The sequence below is a fragment of the Vespa velutina genome, chromosome 12 (genome assembly GCF_912470025.1).
Source record: "Vespa velutina chromosome 12, iVesVel2.1, whole genome shotgun sequence".
NCBI classification, from domain to species: Eukaryota; Metazoa; Arthropoda; class Insecta; order Hymenoptera; family Vespidae; genus Vespa; species Vespa velutina.
Window position 1 is genome coordinate 713361 of NC_062199.1, and position 27929 is coordinate 741289.

Here is a 27929-nt window from a genome sequence, read left to right on the forward strand (position 1 = left end):
AAATTTTCTAAGAACCCATCAGGATTATTCGGATAATAAATTATGATAATGGCGTGGTTCATTAGCGCGTTTCTACTCTCTACGTCCTTTTCAAACGACGTTTACGTTTCCTTGCGAGAGTATTCACGCGAGATTTCTACCTACGTAGGCGAGGACAAATATTGAGCCTAAAATACCTGAAACAAAATGCGCCCCTCGCACCTTCTGTCGTTAGGTGCGAACGGACTCGCATGATTTCACGAAAGAACGCGTTACGCTTCTCCGAAGCCATTAACGACCCTTAACGCTACTTTGCAGGTTCACGATCGCACGGAAAGCGCATCAGTTGTGGTTCGCTTGTAGACTCTATTCGCTAGTTCGCTATACAAATTTTCACGTACGATTCGCAGAGAAATATTCTTTATGGCGGAATGATTTTACTTGAAATTCGCGAAAGGCATTGACGCATTGTCGATCGTAGAACTGTGATCTATACGATCACATTTTTCGGAATACCGAGAGGGTGGGCGATATAAGTTTTACTCTCGTATTTGGTGCACGCTGCGCCATGTAATTGGAACGATCAATCAAGCACCTGAGAAAGGGAGGCTGAGATCACGCGTGTAGAAAGCATCCCTCGATGGTCTTGCACGCACAGAGCTTATACGACGGTACCACACCCTATTCAAAAACCGTGTGATTCGCAATTGCTACGCTTTCGTATACGCTTTGAGTAGAAAACGACCATGATAAGAGAATAAGAGGAAAATATTGGGAAATGAAGTAACATCGATAACGATACGGCGGGTGTTTGTTTCGCACGCAGAAAGGGAAGAGTACGGGGGTGGCGGGCAGGGTCGAAAGGAAGGAAAAGGAAAAAGAGGAAGAGATGGAAGACGAGAAGATTTGTAAAGAATTCTTTCAAACTGGGCGATTAATTTTCAGTAAGCCCGATGTATAACTGGCCCCGAATAGGTAGGGTGTACACAGATATAGCCACTCTCGCGAGATATTAGACAGGTGAGCGAGTTCCCAAGGGAACAAAGCCCCCATTACCTCGTCTTACCATCCCGTCCCGCTTACCTCGACAAACTCTCTACTCCTAAAACATTCATAAGACCTACGTAAGTGGTTTTTAATAAAGGTATTTAATCATAGGTGTCGGATTACTCGTAAATCGGCTGGTAGCGTCGTTGGAACCAACGGGGAATTAATCGTTAAATCTAACACAGCTCTTCCCTCTTTGTTAGGGCTGCCCAAGGGACATACGAAAAATAAAATTCGTATCATTTTCTTTTCGTCCTCTTCGAACGCGAGTTCTCCCGATACGGAGAGACGCTCGTAGTAACGACCGTCGTTACGGTCAAAGCAATTATTTCTGGTAGATAATTATTCCGTCGGAGAGAGAGAGAGAGAGAGAGAGAGAGAGAGAGAGAGAGAGACCACATCTACTGTCCAGTTTCTTCGGTGCTTTCCTCGATCTCAGTCGTTTAAATATTTTACTCCTTTCGAATAATTTCTTATAACGATGTTCCTATTACTTTATCTCCTCTTAATAGTCCATTACGCGCAAGCGGAGGAATGTTTCGACGATGGAAATGAATTTTGCATCGATCAAGACGACATATTATCGGTCGATCTATTGCCGGGATCCTTTTTGTTTGCCGATTCATATCAGAATAAAAGTAATTCGAAACTAGAGAAGGCAACGGTAGACGGCACCTTCGACAAGGCTTTGAACGAAATGGATTATCACAGGTAAACACAGGGAAATTCGAAAAGTCACAGAGGAAATGAATAAAGTCAATAATTTGATAATGAAATTAACTCTTTCATCGATAAGAAAACGAATGAACGAGTATCTTTGTCACGGATACATGGCAGAGGAAATCGTCAAAGAGGTAAGCATTCCCAGGGTTAAACGGAAACCCAATTCGGCACCTTCCAAACCCATTATGCCGGATTTCTTGGGCAACGACAACGTGACCATTCACGAGAAAATGTTGTGGGACGAGGGTAGCTCCAAGTATAAAAATTGGCTACAAAAGTGACGTATCTTTTCTATCGAACGTACCAAACTACCTGTCTGACTTCTATTAAACGCTGATAAGTCTCTATTCTATAGGACGACTACTTTGGACGACATATATCGTCATTATTCGCCGCGCAGAACGTTGAAGAAGAAACAAGGAATCAAATACGATCACGACATCGAAGAATTCGACGGCGAGGTCACCGGTTTTGCCATGCAAGCACCCTTACCTTCCGGAAAAATTGAAGTTTATGAGCCTCCAAATTCAAACGAAGGTGAGAATTGATATAATGATAATAATCAGTCTGTCCAATGATTAAAGATTATGATTTAACGTGAATGTCGTGACAGATCATATGCCTGCCGCTTCGGGACACAATTATCATCATTACGGATACGGTCACGGTGAACATTTCGGTCATCCTGGAGAATTTTTCCCTGCGATTCAGGAGGAACATTATTATCACGTCCCGTATCATCAGGAACAACAGGAGCACGAGGAGGAACATCACAAGCCTGTCTATCATAGCAAAGGGAAGGGACACGATCTTTCGTTGAAAGATTTCTTTGAAATTGCTCTCACCGCATTAGCCTTCTTGGCGTTCGGTCTATTCGTCATACAGCTATTGATGAACGCCACGGTATTGATACGATTTAATTTATAAAAAATATATAAGATAAAAAATATATATTATGCCTACGATGATATATGATCGTTATGCGCAGCAAAATATGACGAACGTCACTACCTCTAGTAGCCTGACGGACGCGTCGGATGGGACGCGTTTCAAGAGACACGTCGGTGGCTTCCCAATGACTTACGCCACTAATCAAGAATTGAATGAATTGTCTTATCGCGTTTTGAGATCGGTCGAGGCGGCTCTGATTGCTGATATGGATTCTGCCAATTGTCTACGGAGAATTCTCTGCGAGGACAATCAATATTCAAAGAGTACTAACGATGGTCGTAAAATTTGGGTACCCGTTTGGAGGTATGCTATTCTACAAAATAAATTAACTATTATTTCATAATGAAATCTTATTTTTCGGTATCTGTTGTTACTACTGTCGATGATCTAGAGATCTAACGTTACCGAGACGTTCACCGAGAAACACATCTATTCACATCTATTCCTTTATACGATAATAAAGGCAGCTTCCTTTTCAGCTTAGGGATGAGCTGGATCACAGGAAGAGTTTCTAAAGCTGCACCTTGGTCGGCAATGCTGGAATCTGTTAAGGCATCGGTTCTTGGCTTGGGCGGAGCTAATTGCACTTTGCTCTATCCTAATTGCGATCTTCGCAAAGAGAGAATCAAAAGACGTCGTAGACGTAGAAGATAATTCGTTTAATCCTCGTTAATATTTCATCCGATATTTATTAGTTTTAATTTATTTATTAGTTTTAGTTTTTACTTAAGGCGATAAAAGAGCATTGGATTGGCTGGATAAAACAAGCTGTTCTCTTGATATTGGTAAAAGGGTAGCGTGTAACGAGCCCGATGGACGAACGTGAAAAATATGTCTGTTTTCTCTATTCTGAATTGCTCGGCAATTTCCAAGAATCGGTTTAGTACTCTCGTCGTATAAAATTCGAAATTCGTCTATCTGTAATAATTCCTTCCCCTTTTATTATTTTCCAAGGAAATACGTCATATGTCACACGTGCATATTTTGCGTCGATTAAATCAACAACAAAGTATTTACTTTTCAAACAATTCGTAAGATTCGTTGCAGTACCTGTTCTTTGGCTATTCCAACAGGTTCTCTGCACACGAGCCACATTATACGGCGTGTCCATTGTGGCGTTATCGTCGAACCCCAATATACAAAATAATCTTCGGTAAATGGTTTAAAAATATTCGTCAGTACGATCGGTACTAAACGAATGCTGGAATTAGCGACTTTAATGGAAGGCAAAGCGCTTACTATCTCCTTTAAAAATATATTAGAAAATGTCTGCAACTGTGTGTAAAATGTAATTGAAGTAACGTGAAAATGGTCTTTCAATTATTCAACATTGAATTTCAATATTACCTTTAAGAAGTAAACTATTATTATAACGCCGTCGACTTGTCGAAGAGCTTGCTCGAAATTTAAGTATTGCGTTTTAAAGTGTACTACGTGAAGTTCCATCGGCGTACTTTAAAGTTAAGATTATTTCAATGAGATTAGTAATAAAGAGGGAGAGAGAGAGAGAGAGAGAGAGCTACGAAGAAAATTCGCACACTTTGCACCATCGGCGCGATGCTCACTACCATACATTTCCGTTTCGCCCCAATGAAAATGCATTTGTGAAAAAACGTAATTTCCATTAAGAGGACCACCAGTGATATATGGCTTTTCCATTAGCCACTTTGCACCGAGAACAGCTATGAAAATTGAGCTTGCGTTGCATTCGCGTTACTCGGGTCGTTGTTATTTTTCATTGCGAACATATTAATTATTAATAATGACTTGAAATATGAGGAACTTGTTACCCGTTTGTCCTGTATTGGTGATCTTTAATTTTCGCGGTGCAACGTCATAATAAATCCATTGCAATGGCGCCAAATTAATCGGTGTCATTTTACTGATATCCAAATCGATAGGAGATGGCAGTTCTCCTTCTATAATGCCGAGTCCTTGAATGAATTTTGCATTTTCTACGTTGACATCGTCGACATTCTCTAAACACGCAAATCTATTAGCTTAATAATCAGAATATTTAATCGGAATTTATTCATTATTAATTAAATAAATTTGTACCTTCCATTGCCATCGCGAATAATTATTATTCATTTATTTAATTATATTACGCTCTCGATAGTAGCTCTCGATAAGTTCAATTGTGTCTAAGTATCGATCGTAGATATGCGATATATACGAACTACCATGCGAGATTAATTTTTAATTAAATACGAAACAATTAACCTTCCTAAAAGATTTTAATGAGAAACGCTTGGTGGGGTTCGTTTAAAGATTAAGTATAATATTAAATATAAAAATGGATTATGCAAGGAAAATAGGAAAAAAGAAGGAACCTCACGTCTGGAGGAAGACCAGTATTACAATGGTAACGGCGTTTGATTATAATCTGATAAAAGACGTCCCAAAGGATATAGAAGATCGACGTTTAAGAAATTGGAAAAAATGGTTGGCCGAGAGAGAAAAGATCAGTCGTCGTATAAAATCTATAACGGGTCGTCCGAAAATCAATCAGATTATAAACTCTTCCGAGAAAGTACGTTCCCTGATAGAATTGAAAAATTTGATGGAGTACGCCTCGATACCTGTTCCTGTAATACCTGATAAATATCGCGGTGGTCCAGAATTTTGGAAAGTTCCGGAATCCTTGGCCAAACATGGCGATGACATTTGCTTGCCCGAGATAACAATGGTACCAACCAAAAGGGATTTGAACCTTCCACCGGATCTGACGTACGTCGATGTACCAGAACTGATCGAGGAAGAAAAAGGTTTACGTGGTATCTCGTTGAATGAGAGAACGTGGGAACGAAATTTGTATTTTAAACGACGAGAAAAAGAACTACACGAAGAGATAAAGCTATTGATGCCTAAGAAACCAGAAACGAAGGAACTTTTAATTCGGGGTAAGACTTTTGTCGAGCCAAAGAGAGAGCCAATAATACCCGTTATAACGATTACCGCACCGGAAGAGGAAAAATCCGATGATCTGGATTTGGCGATAATTTTGAAGATTCAGGATCGAGAGATCGTTCAAAATTCGAACGACCAATGGTCCGACGAGAAACCCATAGAATGGGATTTAATATTTCGTGGAAGGATCGATGAAAGATCCGAGCAGAAGATCATTTTTGAGAACAAGGGTAACATCGTGATCCATTATCGCTGGAGAGACTCGTCTTTTCAATCAAATTTTCAATTCTTTCGAAAACACGATAGCCCGTTTCACTTCAACAAAAACGATGGCATAGTTTTACAAGGAACAATCGAGGAATTGAAGATCTGGTATTTGCCAAGATCGTCCAACGTCTTCACCGAATCCTGGAGACTCTTTACAGACCCAAAAATATGCAATTCTCCGTTGATCTTTCGATTCTGGGGTTGTGCCGAAGAGAGAGACTATAAGAGATCAAATTGTTTTGCCATATCGAAGATCGACTTGTATTTATATCGTTGCATCAAAGACTCGATAATACGAGAAATCATCGAGACGATAATGGCTAATATTGATTATAGAAAACCATCCGAACCTGCTTACAGTAGCTTGTTTCTTGAAAGTGACGTCTTCAGAGCTAAAAATCCTTATCACTTTTATCACACGAATATTATATTGGAGTTACGTAAACTTTATCACGAGGTGACCGATCGACCAGCCGTACCTTGGAATTTATCTCTGAATGATCTTCGAGAGATCCTTCTACTTATAAAGAGATCAGAACGGCGACAGCAAATGCTTTTACGATTCAATAATCTCTACAAGGAATGCTTGAAGCCTCCGTTGATTTCTACTTTCGTAAATGATAAGAAATATACGGCTGTTTATAATGCGTTGTGTTCTTTTGCAAATTGTTTCGAGATCGAGAGTGAATTTATTTTGGCCAATTGTATTTTGATCAAAGAGAACAAACCATCGAATTCGAATGTCTCCTCGTTGTTACGATTACCTCTGAGTAATATTAACGAGGATCGTGAAAAGAAACAAAGTAATAAATTTATGAATCCACAGACATTTGAAAGCAATGTGAGCTTGGCTCAGAGTCATATTGCCGGTCAACTTTACAAAGAGATATTTTTCGTTCGTATTTATGAAATATTAAGCGAGATAATAGATCGTATTTCGGCGATAATCAATTCTTACAACAGATTGGATGGAGTAGACACTTCGTTCTATCTGTCGAGATAAAAAATACATTTTATATAAATGTGATATAATCGGAATAAACATTTTAACGAAATTCGATATAGTTTTCTTTTTATAATTCGTTCGTCGATTGAGTACCTTGGTTCAAAGATTAAGATATACCCAAGAATATTCTTCTTCCGCGCAACAATTGAACTTTCCTGCAGTTATTTTTTATAGGATTACCTTTTTCATCCTTCAGCATTCGAAAAGCATCGATCTAGGATTCATTTCAATTTGCTTAATCAAATTCTATTATCTTCCTTTAAAGAAATGATGCTTACTTGGGAAGGACTTATCGTAATCATCAATGGAAAAATAATCCAAGTGGCGCATTCGGGATACCCAAGAATACCGCATGAACCTTCGTTGTACGATCCTTGGTAACTGTAATAACGTTCGCAACGAACCGCCCATCGTATCCAGCATAACGAATCTTAATTAAATACATTAGATGGATTTTACAACCGAAAAATTAGAAAATTTCTTTTATTTTGCAATAAAACATACTCGCTGGAATATTTTTCTCCGTTCCTGCCTCTACGACGTATTTCAAATTTTCAGTAATCTTATCTAATTGTGGATTAGTCTCGACGCACTCTCCCGATGGGACCTGAAACGAAATTTTTTTTTATGTTAGAGATATGTTTCAAGTACGCCCTTCAAATAAATTCAAATAGCATGGGATACATAACGTACTAAAAATAAAAAGGATAATATGCAAATGCCATCTTTGTGTTTTAAACAGTCATCGAGCGAAGGGTACTTTCGATTCCAATGTACCATCTGAGCTTCCATAGAAAACCTACAAGTTTGATATATGTAAAAAAAAGTGTTGTAAGAATTACAAACATTATTCATGAGTAAACTCTGACCAAGTGCCGTTTATAGTGTGTTCCGAGCCATTACAATTCTCCTCGCCCCAACGAAAGTTACAAATAAAATATTCATAGACGTCGTTTAATAGCGGACCGCCTGAAACTGTGGATTGTATTCTATTTCCACCAAGAATTACGGTCGCTGTAACGAACCAGAACTTTTGCCGATCGATATTTAAATAAGCATGCTTATTTTATTAACATCCATTTGCATTTTCTTCTTACCGACGTTTCCATCGTTTCCTAAAATGGCTTCTCCGTCGTTCATCCAATGACCATTTAACATAAGAGGCGGATATCGTTTCGGACGGACTATTTTGTCGTCCAAGTCGATCGGAGATTGTCCACGTTTTGCCAAACCTTTATAATACAATTTTATTCAAACAGATTAACAATCTGACATAGATGCAATATGTAATATCAATCGATATAACCTTTTATTTTATAGTCCGATAATTTATTCTTTACCTACCGATCAAACCCTTGTAATATTCTGGTAAAAGTGCCATACTGTAAATTAAATAGAAATTAAAGCCAATCGAAAATTTTGTCTTTAATAATATACTGATATTGAAATTTTTAATGACGAATCACGTCATTTGATGAATTAACGACGTCCATGATTCGTATCGAAACAACGAAACGATCGATCTTGAAGAAATTCAGAGCTCTGTTATCGCTTCAATTAATTTTTATTAATCGTCAAACTATGCTGCAATCAGTGGCATATAAAATTCGTCTATGACAGCATAACTGTTGCGGTCTGTAATTACTCACTATAGGATCCCACTTGTAGTCATAAATATTTCTAAATGCATTCATCTATGTAGGAGGATAAAAAAAATGAAATATATATATATATATATATATATATATATATGCATAAAAATTATCTGCGATCCTCATTTGAAAACGTACTTGACGAGAAGAAATTTTTATCGCGTGCGAAATTATTATCCAAATTACACATTCGTTATACGGTGGCACGGTGAGAGAGCCGTGATACGTAAAATAGCCTGGAGCCGCACACGCCTGCAGTATCCACCACAAACAGTCTGCGATAATGATCAAAAATGAAATGAGATAGTCCAAATACATACTTGTTGATTTACAAAATTATTCGTTTTTATATACCAGGTGTAACGGTTATACTGCTACCCGTTTTTTTAATGTTTGCTAAGTGATCGGTAACACGAGCGACTGTTGGATTATCTGGCATTCCTTTACAGCCAACGACCTTTGTTATAAAAAAAAAAAAAAAAAAAAAAAAAAAGAAAAAAAAATGTTTAATCAATTACGTGTGTAATGACAAAAGATGAGTAATTATTTTACCTGCATCAAATAAGAAAGTATTGCAATACCGTCAGATTTGTCGTAACACTTTTCCAACGATCCATATCGAGTGTTCCAATGCAGAGCTTGTGCCTCCATAGAATACCTAAAATTATATGTTTAAATGATTATATATTATTGACAAAATATACAATCAATGGCATCAAGAATTCTATGCAATTCATCAAGGACATATAAATCAATTGGTACGGGATACATGTACAATACATTTGTTTGTTTCTATAGTATCGTTTTACGTTAATCAAGTAAATTAAGGTTCAAGAGGAACAATCTCCTGGTTAGATTGAGGACTGTTTGGATGATTTTTGAATTATCTAATAATCAAAATATATATTGGTAAATGTCGGTGCTTACCATATACCGTCTATAGAGTGTTCGGCACCTCGAGAGTCGCTTGGACCCCAACGAAATTGTACATTTTTCAACTTAAACTCATCTTCGTTCAGTGGACCACCTCGTAAATAAGGATTGGTTGACAAATCCATCAGTTCGATGTTAACTATAAAATATCGTGAAGGATTTAAAGGCTTGTTATTCATAGAATAAGAATTATGGAAACCTGTTTTTCCTGTGTTCGTTATCGTCGCTTTTCCCTTTTTTAACCAATAACCGGTTAATAACAAAGGTGGAAACTTTTGAGTCCACGTATCGGTCGTCTTCAAATCAATGGGCGATTGTCGCCACTTTGGTAAACCGCTCGATGACGTTGATATTACCGTGCGTAGATCGTGATCTAAGAAGAAGCGAACGTACGCGTCAGCAAGAAAAAAAAAAAAAAATTGTTACGATTATCTACAAAACCTCTTCGTCCGTCTTTGAATTTTCGTAGTAAACGCATTGTTTTTACGTGGTTTTCTTTTCCTAGTGCAGTGTTCGAAATTAAATCAAAAGATAATTGAATAAATTCGTGAACCAAAATAGTCATTGAATTTTGAAAACATTTTGTAATTTCGTTAGTTTATCGATTTTGTAATTGTTTTAATCATGTCGTGTGTAGTGTAGTTCCATTGTGAAGTTGTTAACGAACACACATTGACGTATATTGTCATTGATGTGTTTTATTATAATCATATTAAACAAATATACATGTGTAGTATAATGAAATATGAATAATGGGCAGATATACAATTTTTATAGAAATAGAAACGTAGCTTCAACAAATATAATAAATTATTCGGGAATTGAGCTTCTGAACCTCACGATAATTCTCTTTAATAAATGTTCCCTGTTTGTTTCTTAACATTCTGAAACATTGCGCTTGATTTTCCGAGATTCGTACGGGTTCTGGAAAAATGATCCAAGTCACGCACTCGTGATAGGGCCAAGTCGTAATGGAACCGGTGTAGCTATAATAGCCTGGCGTTTGACAGGCTTGTCTCATCCAACTCAAGCAGTCTGTAAAAATGTTTCGACTAGAGTTCTAGGAGTTGCTGAAGGAAAAAAAAAAAAAAAAGAAAAGTATTATATTCCAGTGAAAAAAATACGATACGTACTAGATGATATTTTCGCGGTGGACTCTGGTTCGGTGATTTTATACAAATTATCGGTGATCTTCGAGAACAATGGATGTTCGTCCCAAGCGGGAAGTTGATAGACCTGAAGAAAATAGGAGCAAATCGCGAGACCGTCTCTCTTATCCCAGCACTTTTCAATTTCTTCGTATCGAAGATTAAAGTGTATAATTTGAGCTTCCATTGTAAACCACGTTCCATTGAGAGTATGTTCGGCTCCTTTACAATTCGATGAGCCCCAACGAAAGACAACTTCCGAGAATTCGTATACGTCGTCTGTCAGCGGACCACCACGTATACTAGCTGGACTTCTATTACCCTCCAGAGTTATTCCGACTGTAGAAAAGATCAATAATCATGCAGGTAGATAATTTTGCACGTAGACAATTTCGATAAGATCGTCCCTCGTTTTTATATAATTTACCAGTAGATCCAGTGTTCCTTATATTCGCATAACCATCCTGACTCCAATGGCCACTCATAGTAAGCGGAGGATATTCTACTCTAAGAACATGATTGTCGTCTATATCCACAGGAGATTGACCCCATTTAGGGCTGTCACCTTTGAAGGATCACACCAGATTAGGATATACTTTTTATTCCATAGGATCGAATTTAAATCTTACCAGCGCACTGCATCCTTCCCACTTCACTAAAATCTATTTCGCTTTTTTATCGAGTGGACATCCTTCGCAAAATTTTAATTCATCGTACTTAAGGATTTTGAATTCTTTTCTCAACGTCGACCGTTTAACGGGAGAACAATGGAAGAGATCGATATCTACTTATCGATTTGCCGAGTGTTCCAACTTGAAACAACGTTCACGTATCGTTTAAAAATGGAATCGATGTCACGTACCATGAGTTACGAGTAAAATCGTCAGATGATTAATATTCTGATAAAAAAATATGTTGGGCTTTTCGTGGCCCGAATTGATGATCGTATCTGGTAGCTTTTTATTCCTAGGTATGTGAGCGCGATCAATATTCAATTACTAAACGATTATAAATTTCATCTACACTTTGTGAACGACAAAGCGTTGCTGTCCAGCGAATTGTTGAAGTGGTCCCACATCTTTTCACGAAGCTCTATCATCGAAGAAGAATGTCAATCGCCGATCTTTTCATTTGGATATGCGGCTCACAATGGACCTCATACCTGGAAGATGTTTTATCCAGAGAGTACTGGTTACAATCAATCGCCGATCAATATCACCACGACCATTGCGATCGGGGAATACGATAATATCGAATGGATCGGTCACAATAGAGTACCCTGCTCAATGATCATGGCAAACGATGGAAATTCTGGTATAAGTTCATAGATATCCGATTCTATATATTCTAACGAATCCGCGAAACAAGGTAATATACCTTAAGGTAAAACTTAACGCTTTTATAATAGTCATAGTATGTGGTACTTGGTGTGGCCGTGCACATCCCTTCATCAAAGGAGGTCCTTTAACCGATACATACAATTTTCATTCGATGATGTTTCATTGGGGTCCATCGGATAACGAAGGAAGCGAGCATACAATCAATCACGTCCGATACGCCATGGAATTGCAATTCATTCACGTTAAACGTGGCTTCTTTTCACCTCTCCAGGCAGTTTTATTAGGCGCAAAGGACGGAGTAGTGATCGTGTCCTCATTCTTTAACGTACGACTATTCTCTCCCTCTCCCTCTCTCATTATTTTTATCCATATATTTATCATTATTTTATCCATTACCAAGGAAGATAATAAATAAACGAAGCAGCCAACGAATTAAAGCGGACGTTTTCAGATAATACCTGTTGACAATCCTTATCTGGATTGCATAGTAACAAATTTGAGATACATTACGCAACCCGGTAGCAAAGTGTATATACCACCTTTTCCTCTCTCATGGCTACATTATACGGAAGGAAGGAATTACTACGCCTATCACGGTTCCTTGACTCAGCCACCCTGCAGCGAAATTGTCACTTGGCTTATCGATCCTCTTCCAGTAGCAATTTCCTCGAATCAGGTAGATGAGAGACTTTCTTCGTAATTAAAAAATGAGAAAGGGAAAAAATAACGAGTTAGTCCCGTAGGTCGCACAATTTAGAGAAATCTGTTCGAGCGATGGATTGCTTCTAACGAATTGCAGACCGGTTCAATACTTGAATGAACGTGACGTTTATCATTACGCCTAGCCTTCAGAGATTTTTTTTCAGTAAGATATTACTTTTAATTATACGTACCAATCTAGATGACCTTTTACGTTTTAATTCCTTTCAGACTGTCTTCCTCGATTAATGCGAGCAATTTTGCTCGAAATGCAAATTCCTATGAGAGTTAATAAGGGATAAAGCATCATGGTTTACATTTATAATGTCATATATACTATATACATAAATATTTTTTACTAAATATACAATGTAGAAAATAAAAACGAAATGAAATATACAAGAGTACTTTGCGCGCTACGTTCTCGAAAGATAAATGGGCTCTGATATTGTCATGCCTAATAAAACATTTTATTACTCTCTTACGACGTACAATAACATTTCTACGAATGTGAGATACGTTCAGAGAAACATACAGCTTATACTTTCGAACGGGAAATACATACATAGGAAAAGATTCTTTGATTTGACACGAAAACTGAAATAAACGATGCGACGAGCTACCAAAGATATTTTTCTAGTATATGTATATACGGATATTGTTAATGTATACTCACTTATCGCTGCAAAGTCGAGTTTTAAATAAAAGTGTGTATATATATATATATATAATGTATATATATATGAGTGATGGGTCAGCTAATCTTGTATCTCAAATTTTGTTCTTACTTTCAAAGGAAAAACTTATTTTTGGATAATAGTATAGTGAAAAATATGAAATGTATCTGAAAGTTACAGGGAAAAAGAAAAGTATTAGCTAGCTCACCCTTATTATAAACGATTCCATCGGAACTTGTAGAAAATAGTATAAAAGAGAGTATAATGAAAGAAAAATAACGATAAATTTGACGCACGCTGTATTAGTCGCTATGGATTCTCGCGGCATATCGCATATTTACAAATTATTATGCGAGTAAGAATACACGCTTTTTTGGCAACGTTCGTGGCGTTCACTTGTGACATTTCTTCCCGAAAAATTAATCCCGATATTCTCTCAATCTCTTCCCCTTGAGTTCTTTAAGATGGACACATTTAGGAATTACACGTGTTTACATGTATTTACAACGGGTTTAACACACTGTACTTTTTCTCGATTGGTTCCAGAGAAATTGGTTCATCTTGTACGATAAATATACGATAAGGGACGGGAATGACTCGGAGCAACGTCGATCGAATAAATTTTCTTTTCGCGTCATTACTCTTCGTGCTTCACAATCTCGAATTTCATAAAGGCAGATCGCTACAAAAGTTGTCCCACCGGAGAGTCCGATTCCTCTTCTTCCTTTCTATTGCGTTTGAATAGCAGAAGAAATAAGTTGAGAAACGCTTCGTTCTTCCTTTTTCACCTCTTTTCTTCCATTCAAAATATCTTCGATATCTCTAAGGGCTAAAGAAACTCTTGTCTCCTTTCGAGGATGTGGATTAATCCGTTTGCATATCTCGGATAGTTCGACAAAGGAACGCAGACGTGATTATGCCGAAGGTCTAAAAGTTAGATGTTTTAGAAATTGATTATTTTTCCTTCGAACCTCCGATAAATAAAATTATTATTATTGTCATCGTCATTATTATTATTGTTGTTGCTGTCGTCGTTGTTCTGACAATAAATCCAATTAAATTTTCATAGAGTAAAAAAGTTATCATAAATTAATTACCTGAATACCAGCCATTGCCATGCCCAGGAAAACTAACGTGAAGCTCTCGCTCTGAAGCCAATTGCTAACTTTTCCGAGACAACCCTAATGGAAGTTCGTCGATTAGATACTTCAAGTACCAATACTTTTAGAGCTTTCATTAGATAGAAGGGAAGAGAACAAGAACACCCACCTCCTTGTGTCGATAACCCTCGTGACCCTCTTGGTCTTCCACTTGACACGCGGCTTCGTCCTTCGGCTGTGGATGAAGCCATGGTTTCTCGTTCTACCGTCATAATCAATGATGATCAATGAAACCGTGCTTCTCGTGTCTCTATAACGCACTCCTAATTAAACTACTCACGTTTTTGTGAAATACTCTCGAGACAACGCTCATTGGACTACCTGTATTCTTTACCTATAATTAACGTTATTTAAATGTCGATAATTATGAATAGAATTTTACGTGTACATCGGTAACCATTAATAGCACATAGGAGGATTCACCTATCCTAGTAAGAAAAGATTCTACAAGGAAAGAAAAAAAAAGAAAAATTGGCAACTATCGTATATCGAGATAGACTCTATATACGATATAATATTTATTTATAAAAAAATTTTTCACGAACGAAAAATCCCTAACGAACGATATGATGTAACGAGCTGATAGAAAAATATCTATTCGTTAAGATACTTTTTATTCCAAGTCTCTGCGAGTTCATAATTTCGAAGATATTCGTATTGATTCATTGACACATTTTTTTCACGGCGTACGTTCTACATCTGTATATATAAATTTTTTACGAATTTACTATGCGATCGGTCGATCAACGTAAACACATTTTTCTTCTCTCTACTATCGCACCTGTTTTAGCTTCTTTTTATGAATTGCGAACTTTAATGGCAACATATCTTCAGTAACAAGAAAAAGTCGTAAGAACTTGAGAAAAAGTTTTTCTGCTTTTTTTTTTTTTTCTTTTCTTTTTCTTTTAACGGAAAACAAAAAAAAACATTCTCGTTTTATAGCTACGTGCTGTGATATCGAGCACGTAGGATACCGAGCTAGATCTTCCTATGAGACTTTTAATGTCACCGCTATAACGATATAATTTCCACTATAGAAAAAAAAGTTTCATTAGCGTGATCCTACGTTTTAATATTTTATCGATCGTTTATTTAGACATTAATCAAAGATAAAAATACCTCGGTATTTTTGAGAACGCAGCACGTGATTGGAACCTGTCGCCTGCTTCCTGAAATTTGACCATCCCTCCACCATGCTGTACCATTGTAATCCGCGTCGCTGTGCACTCCGCAGCAATTAAACTACAATAGATTAATTTGTGATTATGCATGTACACGTACGTGAGCACGAGCTCTTCAAAATATCGCGACATGTCTTGCGGAACAATGCTTTAAAAGCTTGTTCGTACGTGAAATCGAAATTTAACATTTTGTACGAAACATGTTTCCAACGAAATTTTAACAATGACAATAATATCGTACAATATCGTTACGCATTACTATTTTCAGAAAATGAATAAATTTTTAATCCGTACGACTTTAAATCGTAGAAGGGAATTGATATCGTGTTACATTGAATCAGACGTTAGGTGTATCGATTTATCCCATCACATTTAGCCACATGTTACGTGACTAGCACTTCTCTCTTGTGTTTCTTACTGCTATTTGATTCATGAAGAAAATTAATTCAATTTCCGAGAAATTCAATTATTGACGTACCTTGTACTGAGCGAAATCAAGACTATGGCTAAATGATATATCGCTGGTAGTATCGTGGCCGTAATCCGTGGTCAATTTGTCGGACAATCTTCCTTCCAAATCGGAAAGAATCCGAAAAGTCATGAGCCCACCAATTGCTGCTGTGACAAGTTCTGTTACGATCAGGGCGACCAGCATGCTCATGTACTAAATAAAAGTGAGAAGAAAACAAAAAAAAAAGTCGTCAAAACAATCACGACGAGAATAGAATATTGACCTTGACACCTTCGCGGTATCTCTGTAATATGTATTATAACCATAAGAATAGCTCTCTACTGCAGCATTATACACAAGGTAAACTAATTATGAACACCTGAACCTTTATCGTTGGATAGAAATGACCTCGAGAAACTATTTTTTCTTATTAGAGATATTTAAATGTTTTCCATGTAAATGTAGGACATTATACGTGTAACCGTCCTTACCGTTGCGAGAATGCACTGATTTCCACGCAGAGCAGCACGACAACCAAAGAAACCCACCATAAAGACGGTGAAGCCGAGGCCGACCAAGCTGTACGCTATCAAATCAATCGTCTCGTGGGGTTTGACGTCGGGTAGAAAAAGATTCAGAAGGTGTCCTTTGCTTGGCTCCAATAGTAACCATGCTCCTATAACTAGCACCGTGCAACCGGCCAACTGTCGGAAATATATTTTTTTTTATCCGGCTTCAAAGTGGAATGAGAGACACGTACAATAATAATTTTTCAACGGAGAAACAAGGGGAGGAACGATTTTTCTATATACTTTTCCATTTTTTTCCCTCTCCTTTTGTTCTCGTTCTTGCGCTTGATCAATGTATGGCATGCACTTACACTCCGATTACTATATATCGAACGTATTCGTGCTCTCATGTTCGTTGATTCAAATTAAGTGCTAGAAGAGAGAGGAGAATCGATACGATTCGTTTGGCCGCTTGCGAGACGTCTTTTTTTTCCTTTTTTTTTTTTTTTTTTTTTTTTTTTTTTTTTTTTTTTTTTTTTTCTTTAATGGAGTATAGACATGACTGAACTAATACTTGCACGTACTATCGCGAATACAATAATGATTTATTTTCTATCGTTTAATCACGAACCGATGGTACAATGAAAAGCTAGCTGACGTTGACTTTCCAACGTGCTAATAAGTTCTAGGATTTTTAATAAATATACGAGAAAGGAAATAATTGACTATTTTTACCCATATTAACAGGTTGAACGTGAACACTGCCACTTTTAAGTATTTCATTCCGAAGTCTTTGCAAAAACGTCCAAGCAGTCATCAATCTGCGAACATATAAATAAATAAAAAAAAGTACAAATTCCTTTTCACGTAAACGAAACTAAACACGATCGATCGAGCACACATTTTACGTTTCATTTGACAGATGCAATTACACCGAGGGATGTACAAAACGAGTTCTTTGAAAGTTACTTTTAAAGTGCGTTTGTTCCTCCTAAAAACGCCGTTAACTCGTCCGCACGTAATTTCTTCGAACGTGTTGTCGAAACTCGTATAAGAAATATTTTAACATGACAAAGTAATTGTTACATCCGCATACATATATAAATTTATATATGTATATATATATGTGTGTGTGTGTGTGTGTGTGTGTGTGTGTGTGTATATATATATGTATATGTATATTGGAAGTCGCATTGGTTGAGATCAAAGGACAGCGCGAAATTCATTAGTCGCCAACCAACAGGGGTTTACGAGTATGCAAGAGACCGTCACGTGGCTCTTTGAAGTTGCACGACCGAAGCAAGAGTATTATGTCAACACATTGCTATTACGTATTTTCCTACGTATCCTAGACGATTACTAGCGGCTAGCGAGATAACTTTAAAATTGCTTAAATAATCTAAATACTGAAAGAATTTAAAAATAAAATAATGATTATTTAAGAAGTAATGATATTCGAAAATTAACAATCTACTAAACATTTTATCCCCGAATTATTACTTGGCTTTCTACAAACTTGTCTAAAACAATTGGGCAACAAGTGAAATAAAAATCTTCTTTTTGCTAGGTCAAAATTTATCGATTTTATCGCACTAGCGATCGTTTATTTGTCATTGAGCTAGATTTACCTTTGGTCAACAAGTTATCTCCCTCGAAGCGCCAATTATTCCTTCAGCAATTTTCCTCTTATGAGAACAGCGAAGTTGAGTTGAAAAGTCACTTTCACGAAAATAAAGAAAAAAAAAATAAATGACAAACTATAAAGAATATTAAAGTAAGTAACCATCATTTATCATAAATATTCGTTACGTATTCCAACTAGCTAATTCCAAAGTGAGAGGAGTTCACAGGTGGTTCGTAGACCGCGCTAGATCACGTACGTCACAGAGGGTTGTTTTTAGATATATCTGCGGGCTCTTTAGAAATGAAGCTCGAGTAGGGAATGAAGGAGAGAAAGGAATAAAGCGAGAAAGCGAGAGACAGAGAGAGAGAGAGAGAGAGAGAGAGAGAGAGAGAGAGAGCGAATGAGGTAGCCGCCTTTCTCCGGAGGCTTCCAGGATCGATCAGGGAACACCGTTCTATCCATCCATCTTCTCTTTTTCTCGATACACTTGAAATTGAGAGGAAAGAATCGAGAGAGAATAGCGAGGATCTTTCGACGCGATCCAAGATCCTACCACGAAGAGGATCCTTGCCCGGTGGAGGATCCAAACTAAACGGGCGACCTCTGCCGTCGAGAAGGTTTCCACGACTCGCTCATAATTCGTATTTCTCGAAAGAGCTGTCGCGGATCACTCCAGCATTCTACGGGTCCCGTTTTACGCTCGGCCTCTCCTTTCCCTCTCTTACTACGTCTCTCTTTCATGTTCGAGTTTGCGTCGGCCGATGGTCCAGATATGCGGCTGCGTCCGCGCCGACGCTCTATCTCATCCCATAGTCGATCCCCGCCCGTAACCATTCTCTCTTAATTTCTTTTTCCCTCTATACCAATATTACTCTTCGTCCTTCGTCAGTCTCTTATGTATTATTACGGTCTAATCTAGGTATTCTTATTGTAAGTTTTACATTTTTCTTTTTTTTTTTTTTTTTTTAATTCGATCTAGATAATTAACTCGAACCTTTCGAAATCTTAATGAAAATCTTTTTTCTTTCTTTTTTTCTCCCCCAAAACGAGAAATATTCCATGGGTAAAAGAGTTCGTAATCGTATTTTTAATTATTTATGTAAATATAATAAATTTATTATTTAAGTATTAACAATTTATACAATCGTCGCTATTCTTCTCGTTCATAAATAATATTCAACCACGAGTGAAATGATACCTGTTAGAAATTTTTTCATCTCGGGCGGAACACCGATCACGTATCCGTCGAGCAAAATATACGATCTCCGAGTGCGTGTAACTGTGCGCATGTATGTGTGTGTGTGTGTGTGTGTGTGTGTGTGTGTGTGCGTGCGTGCGTGCGTGCGTGTGTGTGTTTGCGTGCGTGTGCGCAACGTTCATGCGTCGACGTGTTATTAAATTCTCGTCTTAAGACTAGAGAAAATGTAGATTATGAAAGGATCGAAATTGTTCATCGGTGCCGCAGTAATCAAACGTTACGACATTAATACCTAATCCTAATTATCTCCCATTAAGTACATGGATTTCACAACACGTTCGACGATCTAGACGATCGCTTGATAAAAACTCAATGGACTTTAAAAGGGAACGATGGATTTGCTTGAATCTCTCCTTATTCGGTTTTCCCGCGCTTTCTTTAACGTATACGTTAACAACGACACGCGTACATATAATACAATAAAATTATTCGAAAGGAGGCAATAGAACTTTACGCAATAATATAAATATTATGATAAAATGATATAATACAAATTCGGTATTTTTCCTTTCATACATTCCTTTGATCATTCTGACAACTCACTCTCGCACTGAAAAAACAAACAAAACAAAAAAAAAAAAAAAAAAAAAAAAAAAAAAAAGAAAAGAACACTCAGACAATTTTTTCACTCCTTTTTCTGCAAAAACGCTACATCCTATATATTTCTTTTCATTGGACGGCACATAGACTTTCGATAAAATAACCCTTAGTACTATTCGTTATCCGTGCGATTAAAAGCCGTACGTTGTTGCGTTCAAAGAGAAAAGTAAAACGCTTAAAAACTTTGATGGATAAAAGTCCGTTGGCTCTCGATGGGCTGTTTTAATTGATTGTCATCAAAGATTGCACGACTGATCGATGAACGAGTAAAAAATCGATTAATCGAACGAAGAAAAAAAAATATACATATATTCCTATCTCTACGTATTTGCCATATTTTTCTTCATTTCTTTTCTCTCTATCCCGATATTTCCAATGAAAATTATTTCTCACGGCATCCGTACTCTCGTTGAGATTGTCAAAGAGGATTTGTATCTTCGAAAAAAAAAAAAAAAAAAAGAAAAAAGAAGAAAAAATATAGTATAGGCTCGCGATCCCTCGCGAGTTTCTCTTACTCTTGGTACGTCGTTCGCTATCGATCACCGCGCGGTGATAATCCATACGGAAGGAATTCTCGTCGTTTCTTCTAGCTAATAAAAACGCTTCGATGCGTTCGTTTGAAAAAAAATAAAGAAAAAAAAAAAAAAAAACAAAAAAAAAAAAAAACAAAAAAAAAAATAAAATAAAGGAGAAAAGATCTCTGGCACTTTTTTTTTTAAATATCAGCGAGGTCATTATTAATAAATTCGCTGCGGAAAGACTGCTACGAATGCGAGCCTCTTTTTCAAAGGAACACGCTCAGGAAAGTGGAAGAAAAGGTCCCTGGTATTTCATTCGAAATTTAGCAAAGCACATTCCCCGGGAGAGAATTCTATTCTATTCCCGGTTAAATTCTTCCCTCTTCATATCGCAAAGTCGTAATTCACATGGAAATTTTTCGGTTGAACTCGATAACGGATCAAGCTTACAATTCAGTGGTCGTTTCCACGGGGCTCTGCTCGTACAAGTAAGTAAATCCGAGATGAGAATAGTCCTTCTTTTCTCGGAACGTAACGTTATCGTTGGAAGGACTCGCACTGAGTAGATCACCGCCATGATTGTAGAGAGGATTGAGGACGGGTGTGGTGGTGTCGTGATTATTGATGGTATTGCTGTTGCTGGTTGTGTGATTCTTACGACCAAGAGTCGATCGTCGAAGTGAATGGACGTTACCCTCCGCATGATTCCCGGCTATACTAGAGGCTCGAGCCGTGGTCGCAGCTTCCGAACTCACAGGACTTTGTTGGCCTTAAAAAGAAGAAAGAAAGATTAACCATTGTAGTACCTATGCGGCGAAAAAAGATTGGTAAAATATCCAACGTAATATTTTTCCAATATGATTTCTTCCTTTTTCTTTACGGTCGATCATATTTAAAATACTCATTCTACAATGGACCGTTTTTCTTTAACCACCTTTACCAAGTCACGAAATAATATTTTAATACTTTTCATTTGATTTACGAACGAATAAATAAATCGATCGAATTGATTATTACCGGTACTCCCACCGTGGTCTTTGGTAATATAACTAACGTTGTCCAAACTGAAGGCATGATTCTTGTTGCTGAAGTCAAGTTGCAAGTCGTTGTAACTGTCATTGTCATCTACGGGGACGCTCATTTGAAGCACCTGCGTCTCGTATTCCTTCAAATTGGGCTCGACGTAGACGGGATCATAACGAGGTACAACATACATCCGTTGCATTCGCTCCTTGTATGCCTTATACCTGTATGATTTCATTTTATTCCTTTATATTTGTCTATATATATATATATATTCGTTTATGTAAGAGTTTTAACGCGACGCGACGCACCATTCCCGTCTATTCGTTCCGGAAATTTTAATTAGACTTAATGGTTCTAATAAAGGGAACAACGAATTTGTACGAGAAATGCGCCTAGTCGGATAGTACTTTAGAAAAAAAATACCATCATGAATATTCACATCGATGGTGGAACGAGAAAAAAATTCGTTTACATACGAAATGAAACGAGCAAACGCATTTATGAAAATGTTATACATTACGAGTATGTAATTCCTAAATTCGCATTTTCATTTGTTTCGTAACAAAAAAAAGTAGGTCGATCGAATAACAATACCACATATGCAAGTCGTTCAATTGATCGTTTATACGTGGCAGCGAACGACTATGTGGTTAAATAAAAAAGTGTAGAAAAAATGACGCGAGTAAAGGAAAAAAATAAAGAATGAAAAATACCTGGACCAAGATATGCAGATGTAGATTATTCCGGCGATTCCAAGTATGAGGATGACGCAGGCTATGATGATCAGAGCATATGGGAATACTTCTCCGCTGAACGCCACAGCTGTTTGCGTGCGAACGGGCTCCGCGTACATTACTGGTGCGTGTATGTCGATTGCGTTAGCGCGTACCAACGTCGAAACGTCAAACGTGATGTTCGATACCGCAGTTCTTTCGACGATCGACCTGCAAAAAATAGAACGGCGCAAATAAATGCAATGCACGCTTCTATCGCGTCTGGCGTACCGACACGAGCGATAAGTATTCAAGGTCTACTGGAATTTACAAACCGGGCGGCGTACCTGCTGTTCGTAATTATACGTAGACTTGAGAAATTACTGCTCTTATCGGAGAATGACTTTACGATCCTTCTCAGAGTAATGCGAGTTACGAGATCGTGTAGGATATTACGTTCAAAAACAATATATGTCGTTCTTAAGATATTTTTCAATATCTAGGAATCATTTCGTCGCTAGGAGATTCTAAATTTCGTTCGAGAAAAGATATATATATATATATATATATATAAAGAATTACCTTTGGATTCTAGAGCTATTGCGATCCAATATCAGTTCAGTATCAGGATCGATAGCGTAAAACCAAACGTCCGAGTCTTGGGGATAAGTTTCGACCGTTCCATTCTTCGTCCGAACCTTCCTAACGGCGATTCTATCGATACCAACCAAGAGTTCACTCTTTTCCTCGATGATGTTCGCCATTCTCCTAGCATCCTTCTGAAGTACCTCAGGTGCTGCGTCCTGAATTACCAGGATCAATAGATTTTCTTCGCCTATTAAATTAACTATCACCGGGGCAACAATCGAATTGAAGTTTATCGTCGAGTTTGGATTGTCACGTACGTTCACGTCGAATTTAAAGGGTAACTCGGAAGGATCGACGTTGTCAAAGGTCGCGGTAGTTCGTATTATTCCAGAGAAAGCATCCATCGCGAAATAATCAGAGCCACGTCCCTCGAGAATCTTATACTCCAATTTTCCGTATTTCCCGTTGTCCTTGTCGTGTGCTTTTACTTGTATAACACTCGATCCGAACTGTGCATTTCGAGGTATCGCAGCAAAGTAACGAGCCCTTCTCAGTTTGTAATCGTCCTCGGGAAAGATAAATTCCGGCTTGTTGTCGTTCACGTCTATGACTTGAATCTTTACCTGTTGCCGAAGAAAAAATCATATATATATATATATATATGATTTTGTAGATCCGATCGATCGAGGCTGGCCGATCGATCGGATATATTAAAATAAAAAAAATCTTTTACCATGGTTGTGTTGCGACCAGAATTCAATAAACCGGACAACGACTCTAGCCTGATCTTGATCTGATAAAATTCGGTTGTCTCATAGTCGAGAGCAGCCTTTTTCAATTTAAGAGCACAATTGCGCTCCTCGGTGACATTCGCCTCGAACAAATCGTTCTCATTTCCGCTGTAAATCTCACATTTCAAGGGCGTCGAATCATGAGCGTGACTGTTGATGATCGTAATTATCTTTATCAACGTCCCGTCGGCAGCATCTTCCGGTACCTCGACGTTGTACGAATTCTCTGCAAAGCCCAAGCCGACCTCTGGCGGCACAGTGGCGACGTGTCGAACAAAAATCGGGACTGTTGTCACGGATGACAATCGAGGTTCGCCCATGTCGTATGCTCGTACGTCCACCTGTTAGAAGGTAAATAAAGAAAATTCCAGGATGATCCTTCCGTTTGATCCCAGATAGTTCGTCTCATAGGATACCTGATATTCGGAGTCGGTTTCTTTTCGAAGATCATCTCGTATTCTAATCACTCCGGTATCAGGATCGATGACAAAGTATTTGCTGGCTATACCACGACCTATAATCTCGTATCGCACCTAAAGTAGGATATCGAAATCAAGGTTTACACGATTGGCTAACTCTCTAACGCGCTCTTCCGTTAATTTAATTACCTGATTTCCGGGTGCCGTACCGTCAGAATCTGCGGCGACGAGATTGATAACCGTCGTTCCTATAGGTGAGTCGTCATCCAGCGTAATGGGTCGAGGTACCATGGTAAAGATCGGTGGTATATCGTTAACGTCCTATCAAGCCGTTAAACGTCGAGCATAAATTCTTACCTCTAATATTAATGGTTTTAAAATTACTTATAATATATGCATATCTGTATGCACTTTATCCATATAAGCGCATTTCAAAGGCATCTTTTTTTTTTTTCAGTCTAAAGGCTACGTCGATCGATACCTGGACATTGACGACGACCCTCGTGGTAGAACCAGGGAGATCGCTCGTGTTCTCGACCGTCCCGATGATAAGAATATGTTGGCTCTCTCTTTCATAGTCGAGACCACGAGTGGTTTTTATCACTCCATTCTTCGGGTCTATGGCAAAGAGTTCGATGTCGCCTTGCTTGATCGTATATGTGATTTGCTTCTTTGTGTCCGGATCATCGGCCTGAAATTAATCGCGTTAGCCTTAACCCGGAGAAACGTTCTATCCTTATTGAAACGGGTTTCATCTTTTTTCATTTGCCAAATAGAATGAGTTTCTTTCGTTTTTTGTTTCATTTATTTACTTATTTTTTGTTTTTGTCACCCATCTTCTTTATTGCCATATTTTTTTGTCTTCACGGAAAAACTCAATTCGACACTCACCATCACTTGTATCACCATGTAATCCGGGACGTTCTCCTTAACTCGGGCCTCGTAGCTACTCTGACGAAATATTGGAACTTCATCCTCTACGTCTATCACTTTGACGGTAACGGTTGCAGTTGCCAAGCGATAATCAGGTGCTCCGTCTCTCGCGGTTACCACGAATTTATATTCCTAAGAAGAAGAGATATCAATTTTATCGAATTAGAAGTATTAAGAGAATTATTCATTTCGTTCGACAACAAACAGTACCGAAAGATCCGTTCTATGCGTTGGAAAAAGGATTCACTCGGTTGAATCGTACGAGATTAGAGCGATAAAATTTTTCTTTATTGTTCGTAGAATCCGATAAGAGAGAGAGAGAGAGAGAGAGGGGGGGATGGGGATGGGGGGGGGGAAATGAGGAGAGAAACAAGGTATGCGAATAATGCACTTCCCACAATATTCTCGCACAATAGCTTTCCGTGTAACGAGCTGAACGAGCTCGCCAGAACTCGCCACATGTATTCGTAAAAGTTGTTTCGTTTGTATAGCTCAACGGGACTGGACATCTTCGAAAAGAAACCTTTTCCCGGTCGTCCTTTCTCTCGACGTTCTTGCCAATTTTTTCTTCGAATTCACGACACAAAATTTAGAATTGAAACACTAGGAACGTAAAATCGAGCAGGAAAATCTAAAAGGACGGCGGCAAACTTCTTTGAAACGTGAGAGTTTCAAAGATAGAAATAAAAATGATTCTTGGAACTCTTTGAAACCCCTCGCGAGTTATTCCACCCACGAAGTTTATACGTTCACGTTCATATCGTATTTACGTATTTAATTAGGGGACTTTTAATTAGCTCTCGCAAAACTCGGAAAGAAAATAAAAGCTATTTCGTAGCTTCGTCGTTATTAACACTTCCTCCAATTAATGTTCTTTTCCCTTTTTTCTTTTTAAAGCTCGAGCTCCTGAAAATTCTAATGTCTGCGCGTATATCAAAATCGTTCCGTTGGTAAGTACTTACGTCATTCTGCTCGTAATCCAAAACGATCTTCGTGAGGACGTCGCCGGTCTCGGGATCGACCGTGAATGGAATATCATCCGGAGCGAAATAAGTGATTTCCGCATTGATACCCTCGTCGGCATCCTCGGCATGTACGCGACCTATCAACTTACGTGCCTCGCCCTCCTTTACGGAAAATTGATATGGCAGCTCGACGAATTCTGGATTTTTGTCATTGATGTCGGTGACCTTGATATTGACCGTAGCCGTACTCGAAAGTCCACCGGTGTCCTCTGCTTTTATCAACTAAATCGACAATAATACGAAACGATAACGTCCAATCAAATGATCATACGATTATGGGTAATACGTTTTTCATTCGGAATACTTGAGCTCACCAATTGATAACGAGTCAAATCTTCTCTGTCCAATTTTCTTATGACGGTGATAACGCCGGATTTGTCACCAATCGCAAACTGTCTCAGATCATTTCCCGAAACAATGGAATATGAGACGGGATCGTTTTCCGGATCAACGGCCTATGAAATTATTCGAATTCGCGAGTTAATAATACCCGATTATTCGTTATTCGTTCGATTCGTTCGAGAGAGGTGAATTATTCGTACGAAAACTTACAGTTATAGTGGCAACCGTAGAATTGATCGAAGCACCCTCGCTAACTTGTACCTCGTATACGGGCTGTTGGAAAATTGGACTCCTCGTATTCGGTCCAGGAATAACATTTACCTCGACGATAGTTTGAGAATATTTGCCACCTTTGTCGGTAGCCTGAACTGTTATGCTGTACTGTTCTCCTGCATTGAGTTTCCTCACAGATTCGATAATACCAGTTTTAGGATCTATTTTGAACTTGTGCAGTCCATTGTTTGAGACGTGATAAATACTATACGTTATCTCGGCGTTCTCACCCTCGTCGTTGTCCGTCGCCTCTACCTATATTTATGTTTTCTTTCAATTAACGAGACAAGAAACTTCGCTCGGGATTTGGGATGAAATCGATGAAGAGAAAATTATCGCGGGATTTGAACGTATAGTTAAAATACCTTTGTCACTTGGCGTCTCGTCTCACCGGCCTGGACCGAAATCGGTGCTGTCATTGGAAGATGAGGCGCGTTATCGTTAACGTCGTTCAACGTCACGACGAAAGAAAGCGGCGCCGATGCGGCCAAGCCCGTTTTCTCTCTGGCTACTACTTGAAATCGAAAACGGCCAGGATTCGGTGGATCCCGATCGAGATTTTCCTCGTTAACGATCAGGACGCCAGACGGATCGATCGAAAAGTAACTCGTTGTTAGTTCGAACGTGTACGCTGGTTTTGGATCGTCGACACCCTGCAGACAGATTGAAATACGTTGAAACTACGATACGTTCGAGTATCTATTATTAATTATCTCTAATAGTAGAAATTCAAATGCATTTCAATACATATATATTCTCTCTTTTGACGATGATCGTCCGACGATATTAACCTCTCCCTTTGAATTCGCGGCACGAACAACATTATAGCGCGTTACACTGACACGCAGATAGTCCGTGTTCTGCATTTCTAGACACACAGGTCCTATATATTATCGAGAATATCGTGGGCAGAACAAAAGGGGCATTGGGAATGAAAATGGTCGAGTTATTCGGCCGGTTGGTCGGCTATAATAACTTTCTTGAAAATGTGTCCATTAGTTTCTACTATGAACGAGAGAACAGAGAAGAAATTCAAGGTAGGGCTAACTAAAACTCCGTACCATTTCGTAGACGTAATTTCCGTAAGATTCTAACTATCCAGTTCGTATTTTTCCAACTACTTCTGAAGACCGCCGTTAAGAGGCAAAATAGTCTCCTCTCCTTCCCTCCTTCTCTCGATGTTTGC

At 38.3% G+C, this 27929-nt stretch overlaps 10 protein-coding genes across 20 annotated transcripts in view; 3 read left to right on the forward strand and 7 right to left on the reverse strand.

Annotated features, from left to right (window-relative positions):
• The first annotated feature begins 831 nt into the window (after positions 1–831).
• On the forward strand, positions 832–4768 carry LOC124953303. Of its 2 annotated transcripts, none has more exons than XM_047504514.1 (6): positions 832–1737; positions 1823–2026; positions 2105–2286; positions 2363–2652; positions 2738–3003; positions 3180–4768. In XM_047504514.1, the coding sequence occupies exons 1-6, from the start codon at positions 1508–1510 to the stop codon at positions 3352–3354; spliced, it is 1347 nt and encodes a 448-aa protein (XP_047360470.1). In that variant the 5' UTR covers positions 832–1507; the 3' UTR covers positions 3355–4768. The 2 variants fall into 2 exon arrangements, with proteins under 2 accessions (XP_047360470.1, XP_047360471.1); XM_047504515.1 differs by having other exon boundaries at positions 2150–2286.
• On the reverse strand, positions 3427–4146 carry LOC124953518 (carbonic anhydrase 3-like). The gene is made up of 3 exons (XM_047505043.1): positions 4048–4146; positions 3751–3945; positions 3427–3636 (listed from the first exon to the last, which is right to left on the reverse strand). The coding sequence occupies exons 1-3, from the start codon at positions 4144–4146 to the stop codon at positions 3427–3429; spliced, it is 504 nt and encodes a 167-aa protein (XP_047360999.1).
• On the reverse strand, positions 4104–4771 carry LOC124953520 (carbonic anhydrase 2-like). Its single transcript, XM_047505044.1, has 3 exons — positions 4759–4771; positions 4491–4679; positions 4104–4382 (listed from the first exon to the last, which is right to left on the reverse strand). Exons 1-3 carry the CDS (start codon positions 4769–4771, stop codon positions 4168–4170), a joined length of 417 nt encoding a protein of 138 aa, XP_047361000.1. The 3' UTR covers positions 4104–4167.
• On the forward strand, positions 4766–7680 carry LOC124953300 (MYCBP-associated protein-like). The gene has a single exon (XM_047504489.1). The coding sequence runs from the start codon at positions 4997–4999 to the stop codon at positions 6878–6880; it is 1884 nt and encodes a 627-aa protein (XP_047360445.1). The 5' UTR covers positions 4766–4996; the 3' UTR covers positions 6881–7680.
• LOC124953308 (carbonic anhydrase 1-like) lies at positions 6932–8368 on the reverse strand. The gene is made up of 7 exons (XM_047504521.1): positions 8228–8368; positions 7981–8115; positions 7753–7897; positions 7577–7682; positions 7388–7490; positions 7162–7313; positions 6932–7097 (listed from the first exon to the last, which is right to left on the reverse strand). The coding sequence occupies exons 1-7, from the start codon at positions 8262–8264 to the stop codon at positions 6990–6992; spliced, it is 786 nt and encodes a 261-aa protein (XP_047360477.1). The 5' UTR covers positions 8265–8368; the 3' UTR covers positions 6932–6989.
• LOC124953521 (carbonic anhydrase 3-like) lies at positions 8343–9946 on the reverse strand. Its single transcript, XM_047505045.1, has 7 exons — positions 9895–9946; positions 9668–9841; positions 9463–9607; positions 9088–9193; positions 8890–8992; positions 8674–8810; positions 8343–8577 (listed from the first exon to the last, which is right to left on the reverse strand). The coding sequence occupies exons 1-7, from the start codon at positions 9944–9946 to the stop codon at positions 8458–8460; spliced, it is 837 nt and encodes a 278-aa protein (XP_047361001.1). The 3' UTR covers positions 8343–8457.
• A 256-nt stretch (positions 9947–10202) lies between these two features.
• LOC124953404 (carbonic anhydrase 1-like) lies at positions 10203–14184 on the reverse strand. The gene is made up of 4 exons (XM_047504729.1): positions 11246–14184; positions 11044–11181; positions 10602–10955; positions 10203–10503 (listed from the first exon to the last, which is right to left on the reverse strand). Exons 1-4 carry the CDS (start codon positions 11256–11258, stop codon positions 10262–10264), a joined length of 747 nt encoding a protein of 248 aa, XP_047360685.1. The 5' UTR covers positions 11259–14184; the 3' UTR covers positions 10203–10261.
• LOC124953522 (carbonic anhydrase 3-like) lies at positions 11459–12656 on the forward strand. Its single transcript, XM_047505046.1, has 4 exons — positions 11459–11490; positions 11587–11890; positions 12000–12281; positions 12408–12656. The coding sequence occupies exons 1-4, from the start codon at positions 11459–11461 to the stop codon at positions 12654–12656; spliced, it is 867 nt and encodes a 288-aa protein (XP_047361002.1).
• Positions 14185–14196: 12 nt separating the features above from the next.
• LOC124953523 (CD151 antigen-like) lies at positions 14197–15929 on the reverse strand. The gene is made up of 6 exons (XM_047505048.1): positions 15915–15929; positions 15612–15734; positions 14773–14826; positions 14602–14694; positions 14430–14513; positions 14197–14259 (listed from the first exon to the last, which is right to left on the reverse strand). The coding sequence occupies exons 1-6, from the start codon at positions 15927–15929 to the stop codon at positions 14197–14199; spliced, it is 432 nt and encodes a 143-aa protein (XP_047361004.1).
• LOC124953400 (cadherin-99C) overlaps positions 15612–27929 on the reverse strand; it is a 58947-nt gene continuing 46629 nt past the window's right edge. For 2 of the 10 annotated variants that reach the window (XM_047504713.1, XM_047504712.1), the window contains 16 exons: positions 27109–27396; positions 26681–26998; positions 26443–26583; positions 26066–26350; positions 25062–25235; positions 24652–24861; positions 24360–24491; positions 24168–24284; positions 23694–24092; positions 22955–23583; positions 22373–22603; positions 21651–21880; positions 21084–21402; positions 17369–17454; positions 16152–16337; positions 15612–15734 (listed from right to left, as the gene is read on the reverse strand). In XM_047504713.1, coding sequence (XP_047360669.1) covers positions 16180–16337; positions 17369–17454; positions 21084–21402; positions 21651–21880; positions 22373–22603; positions 22955–23583; positions 23694–24092; positions 24168–24284; positions 24360–24491; positions 24652–24861; positions 25062–25235; positions 26066–26350; positions 26443–26583; positions 26681–26998; positions 27109–27396 — 3717 coding nt within the window. In that variant the 3' untranslated portion in view covers positions 15612–15734; positions 16152–16179. Of the gene's footprint in view, positions 15735–16151; positions 16338–16615; positions 16829–17368; positions 17462–18261; positions 18353–21083; positions 21403–21650; positions 21881–22372; positions 22604–22954; positions 23584–23693; positions 24093–24167; positions 24285–24359; positions 24492–24651; positions 24862–25061; positions 25236–26065; positions 26351–26442; positions 26584–26680; positions 26999–27108; positions 27397–27929 lie in introns of those variants that run through there. The other 8 variants (XM_047504715.1, XR_007102214.1, XR_007102216.1 and 5 more) reach the window with 8 other exon arrangements.

Excerpts from the sequence above, each read along its gene's own strand:
- LOC124953521 (XM_047505045.1), bottom strand. The coding sequence starts at position 9,946 with ATGCGTTTACTACGAAAATTCAAAGACGGACGAAGAGGTTTTGTAGAT. Across the intron at positions 8,993-9,087 it reads TACTTTCTTATTTGATGCAG|GTCGTTGGCTGTAAAGGAAT; the intron begins GTAAAATAATTA and ends TTTATAACAAAG. Across the intron at positions 8,811-8,889 it reads CAGTATAACCGTTACACCTG|ACTGTTTGTGGTGGATACTG; the intron begins GTATATAAAAAC and ends TCATTATCGCAG.
- LOC124953522 (XM_047505046.1), top strand. The coding sequence starts at position 11,459 with ATGGAATCGATGTCACGTACCATGAGTTACGA. Across the intron at positions 11,491-11,586 it reads TCACGTACCATGAGTTACGA|GTATGTGAGCGCGATCAATA; the intron begins GTAAAATCGTCA and ends TTTTATTCCTAG. Across the intron at positions 12,282-12,407 it reads TCGTGTCCTCATTCTTTAAC|ATAATACCTGTTGACAATCC; the intron begins GTACGACTATTC and ends GGACGTTTTCAG.
- LOC124953518 (XM_047505043.1), bottom strand. The coding sequence starts at position 4,146 with ATGGAACTTCACGTAGTACACTTTAAAACGCAATACTTAAATTTCGAG. Across the intron at positions 3,946-4,047 it reads TAATAGTTTACTTCTTAAAG|GAGATAGTAAGCGCTTTGCC; the intron begins GTAATATTGAAA and ends ATATTTTTAAAG. Across the intron at positions 3,637-3,750 it reads TTGGAATAGCCAAAGAACAG|GGGAAGGAATTATTACAGAT; the intron begins GTACTGCAACGA and ends AAATAATAAAAG.
- LOC124953308 (XM_047504521.1), bottom strand. The coding sequence starts at position 8,264 with ATGGCACTTTTACCAGAATATTACAAGGGTTTGATCG. Across the intron at positions 7,898-7,980 it reads AGGAAACGATGGAAACGTCG|CGACCGTAATTCTTGGTGGA; the intron begins GTAAGAAGAAAA and ends GGTTCGTTACAG. Across the intron at positions 7,491-7,576 it reads TATTATCCTTTTTATTTTTA|GTCCCATCGGGAGAGTGCGT; the intron begins GTACGTTATGTA and ends ATTTCGTTTCAG.
- LOC124953520 (XM_047505044.1), bottom strand. Across the intron at positions 4,383-4,490 it reads CACCAATACAGGACAAACGG|CTGTTCTCGGTGCAAAGTGG; the intron begins GTAACAAGTTCC and ends CAATTTTCATAG.
- LOC124953523 (XM_047505048.1), bottom strand. Across the intron at positions 14,695-14,772 it reads CGAGAGTATTTCACAAAAAC|AACGAGAAACCATGGCTTCA; the intron begins GTGAGTAGTTTA and ends TTATGACGGTAG. Across the intron at positions 14,260-14,429 it reads TGGCAATGGCTGGTATTCAG|ACCTTCGGCATAATCACGTC; the intron begins GTAATTAATTTA and ends TCTAACTTTTAG.
- LOC124953404 (XM_047504729.1), bottom strand. Across the intron at positions 10,956-11,043 it reads AAGGAACACTGGATCTACTG|TCGGAATAACTCTGGAGGGT; the intron begins GTAAATTATATA and ends TCTTTTCTACAG. Across the intron at positions 10,504-10,601 it reads CACCGCGAAAATATCATCTA|ACTGCTTGAGTTGGATGAGA; the intron begins GTACGTATCGTA and ends ACATTTTTACAG.
- LOC124953303 (XM_047504514.1), top strand. The coding sequence starts at position 1,508 with ATGTTCCTATTACTTTATCTCCTCTTAATAGTCCATTACGCGCAAGCG. Across the intron at positions 2,287-2,362 it reads GCCTCCAAATTCAAACGAAG|ATCATATGCCTGCCGCTTCG; the intron begins GTGAGAATTGAT and ends ATGTCGTGACAG. Across the intron at positions 3,004-3,179 it reads ATTTGGGTACCCGTTTGGAG|CTTAGGGATGAGCTGGATCA; the intron begins GTATGCTATTCT and ends CTTCCTTTTCAG.
- LOC124953300 (XM_047504489.1), top strand. The coding sequence starts at position 4,997 with ATGGATTATGCAAGGAAAATAGGAAAAAAGAAGGAACCTCACGTCTGG.